General features: G+C 38.7%; 2 protein-coding genes across 2 annotated transcripts; one reads left to right on the top strand and one right to left on the bottom strand.

The window, feature by feature from the left end:
* The first annotated feature begins 802 nt into the window (after positions 1-802).
* Positions 803-5,279, top strand: tspan3a (tetraspanin 3a). Its single transcript, XM_003440416.4, has 7 exons — positions 803-1,010; positions 1,920-2,111; positions 2,297-2,371; positions 2,569-2,670; positions 2,793-2,945; positions 3,079-3,162; positions 4,449-5,279. The coding sequence occupies exons 1-7, from the start codon at positions 948-950 to the stop codon at positions 4,539-4,541; spliced, it is 762 nt and encodes a 253-aa protein (XP_003440464.1). The 5' UTR covers positions 803-947; the 3' UTR covers positions 4,542-5,279.
* Positions 5,280-8,955: 3,676 nt separating this feature from the next.
* On the bottom strand, positions 8,956-15,185 carry pstpip1a (proline-serine-threonine phosphatase interacting protein 1a). The gene is made up of 15 exons (XM_005470734.4): positions 15,050-15,185; positions 13,982-14,082; positions 13,820-13,894; positions 13,663-13,697; positions 13,466-13,572; positions 13,290-13,352; positions 12,646-12,750; positions 11,477-11,522; positions 11,167-11,246; positions 10,548-10,646; positions 10,367-10,463; positions 10,103-10,187; positions 9,933-10,009; positions 9,397-9,494; positions 8,956-9,217 (listed from the first exon to the last, which is right to left on the bottom strand). The coding sequence occupies exons 1-15, from the start codon at positions 15,077-15,079 to the stop codon at positions 9,086-9,088; spliced, it is 1,230 nt and encodes a 409-aa protein (XP_005470791.1). The 5' UTR covers positions 15,080-15,185; the 3' UTR covers positions 8,956-9,085.
* Positions 15,186-15,295: the final 110 nt, after the last annotated feature.

Raw genomic sequence — 15,295 nt, 5'->3', positions numbered from 1 at the left:
ATTGAGCAGAATAAAATCCAAATATCCTGTACTGTCCCTCATTGGCGAAATTCAGGTGTTCCAGCAGCAAGGTGACAGGCAGCTGAAGCATGCAGCCTGTCATATTAAGTCACTTTAATCACCTTTCTTCACATGCTGATGCTCAGTTTGAACTTCAGCAGGTGGTGTGTGAGTTGCTGCCATGTGATTGGCTGATTAGGTATTTGCGTGAATAAGCTCTTGAACAGGTGTGCCTAATGAATTGACCAGTGGGTGTATTCTACATGAGTTGTCTGCAAGGGCGGTACATGCATGCATTTTGGGATGCACATTGTCCTTTGGACACATGCAGATAGAAAAATCTGATCCATGTTTATGCAAACAATTATGTCGGCACAGCAAGTTAAAAAAAAGACTTTGCCTATCTGATTACTGACTCAATTTAGAGGACAGATAAAACAGTATAGATCCACTTCTACACCACCATGCCACGTTCAAAGTTACTCTACCATGTGATAGAGGCTGATTTCATATTTGCATTAACGAGCAGGTGTAGAAATGTACCTAACAAAGTGGCCGGTGAGTTTATATCATACCACTAGATGGAAACTAGCAGCTTTATATATAAATAAAACTGTTATCTCGGGTTTTTAACATTTGGCACATTTTTAGCATTTGTAACACAATAAAAGCTTCTTGGCCCGAAAAAATATTGCTTGCAGGCTGGTCAGATAAACCAGACTGTAAGCTTTAAGGCACCAGTCACCATTTTGGGGGCGTGGTTAACTTATGTTTGTGCAAGGTGTGTTGTCGCAGTTCTGCTGTTGGGGGCGCTGTGTCGCGGGCAGCTGTCCAACGGTCTGTTGTTAAGGTTATGGAGAGTGAATGGTGGGGCCAGCTGGGAGATGTCTGAATAGAAACCTGCATTATTTTTCCGAAACGAACAGCTTTAATAACCCGTGTTGACGATGGGGCAGTGTGGCATCACGTCGTCGAAGACGGTGTTGGTCTTTCTAAACCTGATTTTTTGGGTAAGTTTGGAGGTTTGTGTAGGTTTTAAACGTGCGTCACATTTAACCGGCTGTAGCTAGCTGTGTGTTTCTGTGCCGTCAGCTGCTTAGCTTGCTGCGACCTTTGTCTCACAAGTGAGGGGGTAGCTTCAGGAGGCAGTCGAAAAACGTGACTTTTGCTGATGAGATATTTGCTAGTGTCAGTAGGTTTCCGCTATGAGCTTATATTAAATGGACCATATGTCATTACGTTTTATATTTAAAGAACTGCTTGCTATGTTGCTTCCTGAAGTGAAGCCACCTTTTTGTGTATTTGTGGGACACCGATATTGCTGTGTTATCATAACTTATAAGAACTTTAACAGAAGTTTAAGCGGATCCATTATTTCTTTTTGTTTTATTTATTGGACATGGCCACAAAGTAAATCTAACTCTTAGCATGTTTCTTTGAAATGTACTGGAGTATAAAATTAAGGACCACTATATTCTACATGATAGTCTCTGGGGATGAGAACAGTTAGTGCTGATTAACTGTTAGTAGTTGTTGTTTTTAGCATTAGAGTTCATGCCTACTGCACTAAGACACATGTGAAACATATTGCGGCCCTATTGCAAAGGTCTGTTGCCACGGTGGCAATACACTTATCGTGCTAATCGCTGCTGCACGGTTGCCTCACAGCAAGAAGGTGTTAGGTTCAAATCCAGGCTGGGGCCTTTATGTGCAGAATTAGCATGTTCTCCCCACACTCTTTCTCACACAGTCTAAAGGGGTTATGTTAATAAGTGTGAATAGTTGTTTGTCTCTCTGTGTTAGCTTTTTGCCCAGTGACTGCTGAGATAGGCCCATGACCCTGAATTGGGTAAATATTACCTGGATGAATGGATACTATTTATTATAATGTTTTGTTTTGTTTTTCTTTTCACCTACAGGCCGCCGCTGGTATCCTTTGCTATGTTGGAGCCTATGTCTTCATTACATATGATGATTATGATCACTTCTTTGAAGATGTGTACACTCTTATCCCAGCGGTGATCATCATTGCAGTTGGAGCCCTTCTGTTCATCATTGGGCTAATTGGATGCTGCGCTACAGTGAGGGAGAGCTACTGTGGACTTACATCGGTCAGTAAACCAGTTTAAAGAGTGTGCTAAATATTAAAGGTGTAGTGCACAATGCATTATATTGTGTCCTGAATGCAAAACACCAAGCATGAATTAATAGGTAGGATGAGTGTAACTTAAACCAGACCAAAGATAACCTTTTGACAACTGTCCCTTTGTCTTTAATCTTGAAATTCAATTCACAGTTTGTCGTCATTCTCCTGTTGGTTTTCATGACAGAAGTGGCAGTAGTTGTTCTCGGATACATTTACAGAGCAAAGGTGAGGAAGTCAAATACAACTTGCTACATGTTTGTTTTTTTCTGAGCCTTTAGCACAGTAGATCTCTCTGATAACACCCAGGCAGTCAACCGCTGAAAAGTCCATTAAGTGACTCTGGTGTAAAGTTGATTTGTTCAAGGAGATGTGTCAACAAACGCTTAACCCTCACCTTTTTTTTTTTTTTAAACTCTTCGCAGGTTGAAAATGAAGTTAATAGTTCTATTATGAAAGTTTATGATGAGTACAACGGCACAAATAGCAACGCCCAGAGCCGTGCCATTGACTATGTTCAGAGACAGGTGAGGATAAAAATCATATTCTCTTTATCAGCTGTCTGTGTCTATTGTGTGTGGTGTGTTTTGTTTTGTTTTTTATGTGTGTTTGCAAGACATTGACATTACTTTTGGTTCTTTATCTTTAGCTTCAGTGTTGTGGGATTCACAATTACTCAGACTGGCAGCACACACGCTGGTATGAAAAATCAAAAAACAACAGCGTACCCATCAGCTGCTGCAAATCTAACATTGGAACCTGCACGGGGTCTCTTACTCATCCTGAAGCTCTCTACCAAGAAGTAAACAATCTCTTATCTCCTCTCAAGTTGTCATGCTGAAGACACATTTATTTATTTATTTATTTTTAACGTGACAGCTTCTTCTTGTATATTCATCTAAATATATATATATGTATATTATATGCTTCTATAGGGTTGTGAAGCACTTGTTGTGAAGAAACTACAGGAGATCATGATGTATGTCATCTGGACTGCGCTGACATTTGCTGCCATGCAGGTATTTAACTCAGGAAGAAGATGGCTTCTTAGGTATATGTCTGTGAAGGTTCTCAGTCATCCAGGTCATCGTAGTCTAAGGAGCTTGGAAAGAAAAGCATCTGGACTTCTTTAAGTTGCTTGAAGAGGTTTCACCTCTCATCTGAGAAGCTTCTTCAGTACTAGGGTCAAATGGTGGAGAGTCTCCGGTTCATCTGGTTCATCCGAAAGACAAAACTCCGAAACACAAACTTGACAATGTGGTGTATGCTGTACAGTGCCGCAAGGAATGCCCAGACCTCTACATTGGAGAGACCAAACGTATGGCACAACACAGAAGAGCCACCTCCATGGGACAAGACTCGGCGGTCCATCTGCACCTAATGGACAAAGGTCACTCTTTCAAGGATGCCAATGTACACATTTTGGACAGAGAGGACAGATGGTTCAAAAGAGGAGTAAAAGAAGCCATTTATGTCCACTGTGAGTGACCATCTTTGAACAGAGGCGGTGGTTTACGACACCAACTGTCTGCCATCTATAATCCAGTTTTGAGATCCCTTCCCAGACGCCATATGATAGGGTGGGGCTAGGTTTCACAATGAGATCACCTGAAACCTTGGCTGATTGTGACCTACACCCATTTTCACACCTTGGCTCATGTGATTAGGTACAGGATCATTAGGGGTCCATTGTCCCTCTCCCAAAGAGCTTAAATCTGGGACTCTCCACCATTTGACCCTAGAACTGAAGAAGCTTCTCGGATGAGAGGTGATACATCTTCAAGCAACTTAAAGAAGTCCAGACGCTTTTCTTTCCAAGCTCCTTAGACTTCTTAGGTATACCATCAATAGTTTTGAATATTACAGCTGGTTACTCGGAACTGGGTAGCTATATTTCAAATTACTTTTAGTATGAAGTAGCAGGTGACAGGCTTCCGCTTCACGCCACCTACTCTCAAGAAACCAGTTCCACACTGGCAAAAGCTTCTTTGCACTTACCATGCTCTAAGTCAAGGGTGTCAATTATAAGGCCCAGGTCAAATCTGGCCCCTAATTTTTAATTAATACATTTTCTGTAATGTGGCCTGCATATGGCCTATGATGTAAAATGATTTTGGCATACCTTTTCTAAGCGTTAGAAGCAGAAGAGTCCACCTACTCAAAGGAAGTGACCACAGTGCAAGACAGTGTTCCATGATGAAAGTAACACATATTTTATAGTCTGGTATAATACGTGCTATACATTGTAGGACTTCCCACCTTATAATGTGTGAGTACTTTTAACTGAGTGTTGCATTTCCTTTAGATGCTGGGGATGCTGTGTGCATGTGTCGTGCTGTGCCGGAGAAGCCGGGATCCTGCCTACGAGCTGCTAGTTACAGGGGGCACCTATGCATAAGGAGAAAGCATTTCTCACCATAACATTAATTAAGGATTTATAGGTGAGAGCATGAAATAATCTATTACCACACTAACCTTAACGCACTAACCACAGTTAACTTGTGTGTTTTACCTGTTTTTTCCAAAAAGCTGTTGTCCAAATTCTTTATAAAGGTCACTGAGATTGAAACGCTGGCATTATTTGCTCTGTGGAAGGCATTGTGGTTGGAAGGCCTCGCTTATACCAACTGAAACCTGGTTTGGTTATGTTCAGAGTTTTTATGTGGGTAGTGCAGTTCCCTCTTATCTTTTGCACTATATGTACGGCTAACACATTGTATTTTATTTTTTTTAAATCTGTCATGTACTTGAAAGAAAGAATATAATTTACCTTGTACTTCAACTGCTATTACTACTGCTACTACTATTCTACTATGAGAACTACTCCTGCAGCTCACGTACGTTTTAAACTTTATTTTTCATCAGCAGTATTCTGTCAAGAAATACTTAAACTGCAGTAGAAGTAAAGGTCACTGCATGTTTTGTGTGTAAACTGTGTAACTTCACTGGCTTTTGCTTCTTTGAGCTTTATTTTTTGAATCAGTCCTTTTAGTATTTGGGGTATTTGAAGTGTAATGCATTGACTTTGTTCCTTTCTGTTTGCAGTCTACCAATGGTAGTTTTAGAACATGACTTGCTGATATGTAGCAGAATGTAATTGCAGCATATTTAAAATTAAATCGAATGTTTTCCGGTTTCTGTTTGTTCTTATTGTTATCAAAGAGTCAAAGGTCAGAAGACACTGGTATCAAAAGAAATTACGATTTTAGACTCGAATGAATTCTGGTAAATGTCTCTGCTTTATTTACCTGAGAAAAACTTGGCAGCAAAGCCCACTTCTGCATAATCAGAGAGCAGAGAGTTGTTAGCCACATAATCTAAGAATAGACTGGTCTAATAAAACATAGAAATAGTTTTCACTGCAATGCTAAAGCTAAGGGTGTGTTTTTAAAAAAGACAAAACAAAAAAATCAACAACAACAATAGAAGGTTTGTCTTTTCAGTTCACTTTTAATAAATATAAATAAACATGTTACATGCACTTTTTGTGTTCAGACTACTATCTGCACATTGAAAATATACAAAGGCCTTTTTTTTTTTTTTTTTTTTTACATTAAGTATAGTATGCATTACTTCCACAGGCTTTTATATTGCTGCCACTGGGGGCTGTAAAGATAAATTAGTCTCACAAGTTTCACAAATGTGTATGATGTGACCACCCTCTGCGTCTCCTCCTTCACTACATCCATGACATTTTCTCCTAAGTTTGTCTCAAAACTGCTCTGAACTGTCCTACTGATGTTCTCATTTTTTATCTTTCCCTATTTGGCCTCAAAAGCATAAATTAACATTTTAAATACAATGTATGATTTGTGTGCAGTTTTGAGTCTTTACAAATTCGTGCTCCAATGCGCACACAAACAGAAAACACTTTACCCACAAATCACAAATCTGATAATGTTTGCTTTCAAAAGGCCTCGTGTGAATACAAACGTCCAAATATATTTGTGATTTTCAATCACTCACAGAGCTGATTTCAGTGTGTGGTCAACTGATATGACATGTTACAATCAGATGGGAATTTAAGACACTTCACTCTTTCAGCCCCAAACACATGCTGCATTCTAGTGCGAGTGGGACATCTGGGCTTCCTACATTATTTCAAAGACCCTTTTTTTTTTTTAAATAAACAATACATATGTCTATCTATTACAGATACTATTCAGCAGCCTATGGAGATTAATAAATGGTCATGGTTATTCGTCTAAACTAACATTAATATAAGCCTAATGAGTGATCCTAAACTGTCAGCATTTTGGCATCTGCAGATGTCAATTAGCTCCTAGTATTATTTTTTATTCACAACTCATTTTGATTTTGCTTTCATCAGTCAAAAGTATTTGAAGTGAGAACTTTAATAATAGTATGGCATAGTTTATTATGAATAGTGGTAACAAAATCACATGAACTTTAAATATAACACTAATAAGACATATATAAGTGTGATTAAAAAATAAGCAGTCAAGTATAGACTGCTAATCCTGAACAGCTGAATTTGTTGAAAATAAATGCACTATTGCTCACATTCAATCAATTTTAGGATTATGTATTTAGTTTATTAGTCCTAAAATCTTTCATCTTTTCTTTAGTGTCTTTCACTTTACTTTTGAGGCTCTTAACTGACCAGTACACTCCCGCTTTAAAATGGAGAGAAATCAGCAAGATGTGTGGGTATTTGGCTAAGCTGAGTAAAATATGACCATCATTGTTGACCCCATGTGCAAGTTGGTTTAAAATAGTTCATTAACAGTCATGCATGAGTCTAAGATTAATTAAAAAGTTTGATTTCACTGTGGCTTATGCAGAACACTGGGGAATAATGTTTTGTGGAGGCTTGATGCGTTGTACCACTGTCAACTACTAACAGTCTTCCCAGTTAGTTTCCCTTTCATGGTTCTGATTCCTCAAGTCTGTTAAAAACATACACAAACTGTCCTAGAAAGGATTTTTTTTTATCTGCAGGTAAAAAGCACAATGTACTCTTTGTTTGTGTTTACTTAAAATATAGGGTGAACTCACTTCTCCATTCACAGGTTCCACTGAAGTACACTAGGGTGAGACTGTAATACACACCACTGGATATTTGCTATCTTGACTTTGTATGTGGTCAAGAATAGCTTTAGCTGAGGCTCTGTCACAGCATTTTCAGCTTTCACAGGATGTTGAAAGCGGTGCTGTTGAAATTGTTCACACTGGGCCCTTTACCAGCAACCCTCTAAATTATGCATGTTAAAATGTTGCAGTGCGCTGGCTTCCTGCATGTTTTGCAAACATTTCTTCCAACTATAACTTTGATCTCTTAGTACCCATAGCAGATATTGGGTAAGGGACTCAATATCTGCACAAAGAAATACAATTATTTTTGACTTTTTTACAATCTATTTCCCCCCCTTTTTTGCTTTTAAAGCAGATGTCTTTGTGAGTTGTCTGTTTTATTTTGCTGCCCTTGTGAACTACTTTATAGGTTTAACTATTAACCTATATTAGCTTATAGGTTTTACTGCCTTAGCATATGCTATGCATCAGTCTGTATAGCATCTGTAATTGGTTTGTGTTCTAGTCGAGGGCTAACAAGCTATTCTGTTCATTTAGAAAATACACCTTTATTTATTTGAATTAGGATAGGAATAAGCAGAAAACCCAGATGTCCCAGTTTTTTTCTAGCATTTGAAAACAACATGCATTTATGGATCTGTACACTGCTGAAAGAAATGAGAAGCGTCTCATACCCCAATTGCACACCTGACATGATCCGTCCTTATCAGATTACGGTCATTTAATAGACACCTGTAAGCAGAGGAAGCTTTTTGAAAGTGATCAGATCTGTAAAGTCAAGCTTTAAAATTTGTGCATGCATGATCGCCATTTATTCAAGAATAATAAACTAATATAAAATATTTTTACATGTGTTCAAATTGCTTTGTATTTGGGTGTAGAGCACACATTTGTGCGATCTTAAAATGTTCCACCAGCTGTAGAACACATTTATAAATCCTAGTTTGTGCTTGTAGATTGTAATCATGCACATCTGTGACACCTTTGAGACTGATTTCTCTCCATAACAGGGTGTCAAAATTTTAAATCATACAAGTGCTTCAGTGATACTTACAACAGAAAGGTAAATGGTGGATAAGATGAAGCTCTGGGGTTATTCTATTTCATAGTCTTTACAACATGTACATAGAAATGTAGCAGTTACATAGTCCTACGGCTACGTTCACACTGCAGGTCTTAATGCTCAATTCCGATTTTTTGATCAAATCTGATTTTTTTGTCTGCTTGTTCACACTACAAATAAAATGCGACAGCAAACGCGCTCTAGTGTGAACGCTCAAAGCGGCCCGCATGCGCAAAAGAAGATGTCACACACAACGCGCTCTGTTTAGACCCAGAGCAAACGGTATTGTTTGACTGATGGCCCTTAACATAAAGACTTCGGACTTTACGTTTCCCAATTTTTGCTTTAAGTTATTTTTTTATTTACATAATAATGTAAATAACCTAATAATGATCCTTATTGCTGTTTTAGAGAGGAGCGGTGCTTCAAAGGATAGTTGCAGATTTCTGTCAGAATCTGCAGACTATACAGTACAAATAAAATGTTCACGTTGTCTTCCCAGCAGTTTCACTGACATCTACACTGGATGGCCAGGAAGCGTTCGCGATGTCTTCTCGGGCGCTTCTCCGGCGCTGATAATTGGCGTCTGTCTTGTCAGTGACGTAAAAGACGGATTTAATGCGACATGACCGTTAAAACAGCAGTCGCTTTCTAAAACATCGGATATGTATCGGATTCAGTACCACATACGAAAGTGACACAGATCGGATTTGAAAATATCGGATTTGTGCCGTTCACACTGTCATACCATGATCGGATATGGGTCGCATAGGGTAAAAAAAATCTGATGCGCTTTCGCCTGCAGTGTGAACGTAGCCATAGACTCATTCTTTAGCAAGATACGAGCCTGGAACCAGTCCAGAAACACCATTTCTTTTCACTGTCCACCAGCCATCTTCACCTTGTTCCAAGACAACCACAATATCTCCAACAGATAGAGGGAGTTCATCCTCTCCCTAAACAGGTACAGAAACAATCAAAGGGTGATCTTTCAAATCAGTCAAAAGGCTTTAAAATACAAATAAAAGTAGAATGCAAGGATTTGCAAATAATGTTACTCCAAAACCTATTTTACTATGTTAGAGCCATGAAAGTGTCCTATTTAGAAGTTAAAAATCTGTGCCAAGAACCTGACCTGTGCCACATAGTCGTATATAGCCTTGTATTCCTCACTTCCCATTTGGGACGCCTGGAAGCCAGGAATGGACGCATATACTCCATCTGATGTTTCTCCTGAAGACAAATCGCATGTTACTGTGTATAGCCACTCGCAATATTCAGCTCAGACTACACATCTGATCAGGTCATTTAGTTTTTTGGTGCGGTGTGCAGGTGTGCAGCAGTATTATCATTCCCTTGGTCTGACCCCACAGCCAGATAACGTCAGCTGAAGTACTCTTTCACCAACTGAACCAGTTAGGCTCTAATTATGGACTTTTTTTTCATGCGGAATCAAAACTTGTACTGTGTCAGATTCGCTGCTCTGCTTCCACATTTCCCATTATAACGTCATAAGCACAACCTTGTGTTCATTCCCTAGCTTGGAAATCATTTGTATAAAGAAGAACTTAGAGCTGTTCTACACCGTTTGTTACCAAGATTAAAAGACTTGCACATTTGTTTACTTCCAGTAAGAAATTGCAGTGTCATCCCAACACGATGGTACTTTACCTGCACACTGGGGAACTCCTTCGTTGATGTTTACTTTCGAGCCACTGGAACAGTTCCCCTGCAGAAGATTTGAAAACCTAGAAATTGAGGAAAGTATTCAGTAAGGGATACACAAAAGCTATTGAGCAAAAGCTATGTTTATTATTCTCTTGCTGTGGTGACAATCTGACCTCTTCATGACTCCTACAAATCCAACACTGCCGTTTCTCTCAGCTGTAGGATTCTTTTCGTAGTAATTTTGATATTCAACTGGAGCTGTGGAAAGAAAGAAAAATCTGTTTTTACAGATCCAGTAGCCTGGTAGACCATTCATCTTTCCTGTTTCCTCTGCCAAGCATTACATCGCATGCTTTAGAGTTGAAAGATAATATTAAAATGTTCAGCTTAGAACATATTCAAATCCAAATCAGGAAGGCAGCAGGTTGAATACCTACCTGGGGGGGATGAGCCAGTGGTTTTCATCTCAACAAAGCCGTTGTTGTCTGTGACGATGTCACACATTTCCAGCGACTTCCTCACATTTTCATAGCACTGAAAGAACAGTTTGTCCAGAAAACATTGTAAGCATGCTACCTCTCTGTCCGATTCAGGTGCATGAGAAGCAGCTGCACTCACCTCATCTTCTTTCACACACTGCATTGATAAGTGGTTACAGTGCACCCACAAGGCATTTCTAACGACACTCATGCGGTCTTCTTCTTGCTGCTGAAATATCTACAAAAGAGCAGTTTGAGTGGACACTTATGTTGAGGCTAGAAACTGTATTTATATAGAGTCTTAAAAATAAAGTGTTGCAACTAGCAGCTTCCTGAACAAGTGGAAACTTTAGCCTTCGGTGAGCTCAAAGTACAGGTTTTAGTACCTCGCCCCTGCCACCCAAAAAAAGGTAAAATACCATTTTTTTTATATATATTTGAGCATGGGTTTTCATTTGTATGTAAATGTGTTATGAGTTGACATCTGCAAGTGTCCTTATAGGGTTGTGTGAAAGTGCTGAATGCTTAGTTCAGCTTTGTTGATCTTATCACATAAAGAGAGGTCTTATTGCCCGGAAATGTTCTGGGCACATTAGTGACTCACTATTTACTCTGTGAATGGGAAGTGTTACACTCGCTCACAGGCATAACAGGGCTCAGATACTGACGCTGTGTATTCTAAAAAAAGTATTAAGCCATAGCGTGCCGTTTCAATTTGAGAGAGAAAGAGAGAGAAAATGCACACTTTAAAAGCATACCTCGCATGTGTCAATGTGAGTCGATTCCCACTCTTGACGGATCTTGTCAAGCTGTTCAGTGTTTGTCATGTACTGTTTCTCTAAAGGAAAAACGAGCAAATTGCAAAAACCAAACTCAACATTTTGAGTTTTAATGTTCCGTTTATCCTGAAGATACAATAAATAGCTGCACTTTGAGCTGTTTATCATGTCTTCAAGTAAAAGAGAAGTTCATATGAGCACCATCCTAAAAAAAACATGTCTTGTGAATCACAGTTTCCTACATGTATTTCAAACATCCTACTTAATTTTGATTATCAGTTGTCCTTACCAGCCTCTTCTGCAGCCTCTCTGCACTGTTTGGATTTGTTGTTCATCTGACAAATAAAAAAGAACAAAAACATGAGACACAAAAAATTATAATAATGATAATACCACAATTAATATAAACCCACAGCTTATAATTACTCAAACAATAAAATCAAACAAGAGGATTCAGTTTTAATAAAATGGAAAAATGGAATGGGATGGATGGATGGATGGATGGATATCAACATAAAACCAGGTCTTGATTAACACTGACTCAGCCAATAAGTGACACCAAATTACCACCTTATTAATCAAAATCGTGACGCAATAGGGCAATAGTATTAACATAGTAATAGTAATAGTGATAACAGTAACTAGTTAGTGAGATGTATCACTTTACTTAAAATTGTCTATTCCTGTTATTTTTTTTCACAGAAAGAGGAACTAATGTGTCAAGTTTTAGACAAATAAGCAGCCAGTTTGGAGTTAAGCAACAATAAATTGTTCAGGAAGTCATTCTGACACTTTGACATAATCAGCTAATTCTAATTTAATGAATTATATGTTCTCTAGTAACTCATTAACACTCAATGATCCCAAGTTATACAAAAAGTACCCAGTTCCTCATTTCTTAGTAAATCTTCACCGTTTTTGTATTTCTCTGTGTAAAGTTTTTTCATGCTTTCAAGTGGAATATCATAGATATTGTTAGTGACTAAATATCAGTGCCTAAGACACTCTTTTTGTTAGTCAGTCAGATATTCCAGCTACTTTGCTCAGAATGATGCAGATTCAGAGTTTACCTCTAGAAAGTTTTTTTTTTCTTTTATGTTCCTCTGCTGAAGTTTTTCTAAGTTCGCCCTAAATTTAAAAACGTGTACATAAAAGCCTGGCTTGATGCTTGATGCCAGCACTAATGCCTGGAATCATTGACAACTCTCACAAGAATAAAACCTGAAACTATTAATCCACATGCACCACTGAGTCTGAAAAAAATGTTTCCTGCAGTTCTACCGTTGAAATGATTAGTCTTTTAAAAAAATATACAGAGTCGCCTCAAGCTTATTTAGCAATGTAAAAATCATTTTTACTGATGGGGAAATGATTTTGCTCTGACTAAAATGGGTGAACTGGAACAACAACAATAACAACAAGGTTTGGTCAAATAATCACACAGTAGACCAAACCTACCTTTTCAATCTGTTTGGGAGTGGCTGTGGGGGCAGTGCCCAGCTTCTCAGCCGTTAGCTCTGCCTCATCTGCCTCTTTGCAGCGCTGCTCGTAGGATCTTTTGGACTGAAAGGGAAATCAAACCAAAACCATGTGAAACTACAAAACCCATGCACTGCTCATTAAAACCCTGCTTTATGAGGCCTTGACAGGAAAGGGAGTGGGAGGGTGGAGGGAAGAGACAGTTGGAGGGGGGTTTAGTCAAAAAGAAGAAAGAAAAAAAAAAGAGATGTCAAGCATGTGTACCCGGAGAAACAAAATAGTTCACTCACTTCCTTCCTCTAAGCAGAGAACAGGCATCTTTGTTTATCTATAGTATAACACCAGTGTGCAAAATCTGTCCCCTTTTTATATGCTGTATTGACTTCTTAAACCATTTGCCTTTTAAAACACGCACAACAATGCTTTAGGGTTACAGTGAGGCCCAAGGCCCGACAGGCCTTGCAGAGAAACGTCAGTGATATTGTTCATTCTATTTAACGCTTTTTATATAATGAATAACAAATGACCTCACTCAAACTCAAACCATAATGTGCCTGTGAAAGTAAAATAATAACTACCACAAACCTGTGGTCTGTCATCATGATAGCAAGCGCTGAGCTCACCTCTAATGTTTTCTTGTAGAGGGATACTTTTGTCTTCTGGACCTTCTCCATGATGACTTCATACTAAGGACAAAAGTCATTGCTGTTACCAGGAAATCACACAGAGAAGCAACCAAAAAATAAATAAAATAAAAATATCCTGTTTATGCAAACAAGACGAGCATTCAAATTGGCACCTTTTTTCGCTGTTCTTTCTGTCGCTCTCTAAACTGCTCCATTCTCTTCACCTCCTCCTTTAGTAGCCCAGACATCTGAATGTGCAAGTTTCCGATGTTTTCAATTTCTGAAAAGGGACAAGACACGGGGCTAAGAACATGAAGGATGGACCGGGCAACAACGGCTTTGGTAAAATAATGTGATATCTTCTGCTTACGTGTTTTCATTTCATCAAAAGATGCTCTCAAAGTGCTGTGAAAGTAAAACAATGGTCATTTATTTAAAAAAAGAAGCACCGACTTTTTCTTATAACAGAGAATTATTGCTTAGATGCAGTAAGTATAGTGATACGCAAATATTTCCCTGATACCTACCAGATTTCATACATGCCCCCGGCCTTGCGGGCAATGGTGATAAGCTCTTTTCCATATTTCTCCTCCGCTGTTGCTCTGCATTGACATTTGGGAATAAATGCAGCTATATGTTAATGCAATAACTTTCAAATGTAAAAATCTATCCAAAATCATAGAGCCCACCTCATTTTCAAGAGCTCCTCCACTTCTTTGCACGTCCGCCGACCATCAGTAAGCCTCTGAAGAATCGTCTCATAACCAACATTGCTGATGAAGTCTGATCCCTGGGTTGATAAAACACCAGTTACGCTCACTAACAAAAGTCTCAGCCATAATAGGAATCACACAGCAATATTCAGTTTTGGAATGAGAGTAAAAACGAATCCAAAACCATGCTCATTTGTAAGAAAACGTTCCTGTTCCTCCACGTTTAAAAAATCTCTTTAGAGAAGAGCCGAGGATTTGAATGACTATCAGTGAGGTTTGCTTAGATATTTTGAGACTGTTTTTTTTTCCCATGGAGACGCACACTGTGCATCTCACCAGCATTTAAATGGAAACTATTATATACTGTTTCACAGCAGGTTCTGAATGGAAAGCAACCGTGTGGTTAGAGTACCATACATCTCTATTCATGTAAAAAAAAATTAAAAAAAAATTTACATTCATTTAAACACTGAGATCAGGTAAATCGTAATAAGGAAGCACATAACTTTGCGTTATAAAGTTAACCTTCTAAGTTATACAAGTTGATTGCTCTTTCTGCCAGCCCAGTCTTGTGGCTTTGCTCGTGTATCTAGCACGGTGGCACATGCATGTTCTAAAATGACCTTATATCCGCCCGATGAGAAAAGAAGCCCTCAACTGTGGTGACCCATTTTTGATTTATTTATTATGAAAAGGTTGAGCTGAGAAAGAATCCTTTAGCTCGTGTGACACTTCAGTCTAGATAAACTGGACATGATGACCACGATCTAGATATAAAAATGCTTCCACTTGTCAGCACTTACTGTAACAATTCAGTGTGTTTTCAAATGAGAAAAAAAGCTGAAAGATAAAGGAGTGAACTAACTTTGGAGAGGCTATGACAAACTAAGTAAATCTATGGTACGTGGTTAGTAGTGTGCAGATACATTATGAAGTTTCAGATAGTTTGGCTTCACGGTTCAATAAAACGTCTAGCCTACTTTAATCCTGCACATGCAAAGCACCCAGAAGTAAAGAAGAATTAGCAGCATGACAACGACTCACCCAAAAGGCATCTTTAAACTGTAATGTCATCCTGGCAGTATATTAAAAAAATAGTCCCAGCTATAGAGTGCACTCAACTTTCAGCCACTTCTAACTCCAAGCAGCGTAGCTGGCTGTGGCTTGATACAAGTGAAACAGATCATGACACATTCAGGAAGCGAAGCTTCATGCTGCAGCTCTCACTCACTTACTCATTTGATTTAAATGAGGAAGAGCTGCAACATGTCAGCACTTACTAAAAGCTGA

The sequence above is a fragment of the Oreochromis niloticus genome, linkage group LG7 (assembly GCF_001858045.2).
Source record: "Oreochromis niloticus isolate F11D_XX linkage group LG7, O_niloticus_UMD_NMBU, whole genome shotgun sequence".
Classification (NCBI taxonomy): domain Eukaryota; kingdom Metazoa; phylum Chordata; class Actinopteri; order Cichliformes; family Cichlidae; genus Oreochromis; species Oreochromis niloticus.
Note: the sequence above shows the minus strand (reverse complement) of the source record. Positions and strands in the feature narration are given on the sequence as shown.

What these genes read in the sequence shown, in the direction of transcription:
- pstpip1a (XM_005470734.4), bottom strand. Translation starts at nt 15,079, where the DNA reads ATGACATTACAGTTTAAAGATGCCTTTTGG. An exon ending in GAGGAGCTCTTGAAAATGAG is followed by an intron (nt 13,895 to 13,981) that starts GTGGGCTCTATG and finishes ATGTCAATGCAG; the next exon opens with AGCAACAGCGGAGGAGAAAT. An exon ending in GGGGGCATGTATGAAATCTG is followed by an intron (nt 13,698 to 13,819) that starts GTAGGTATCAGG and finishes TTACTTTCACAG; the next exon opens with CACTTTGAGAGCATCTTTTG.
- tspan3a (XM_003440416.4), top strand. Translation starts at nt 948, where the DNA reads ATGGGGCAGTGTGGCATCACGTCGTCGAAGACGGTGTTGGTCTTTCTA. An exon ending in GCTACTGTGGACTTACATCG is followed by an intron (nt 2,112 to 2,296) that starts GTCAGTAAACCA and finishes TTCAATTCACAG; the next exon opens with TTTGTCGTCATTCTCCTGTT. An exon ending in TTGACTATGTTCAGAGACAG is followed by an intron (nt 2,671 to 2,792) that starts GTGAGGATAAAA and finishes CTTTATCTTTAG; the next exon opens with CTTCAGTGTTGTGGGATTCA.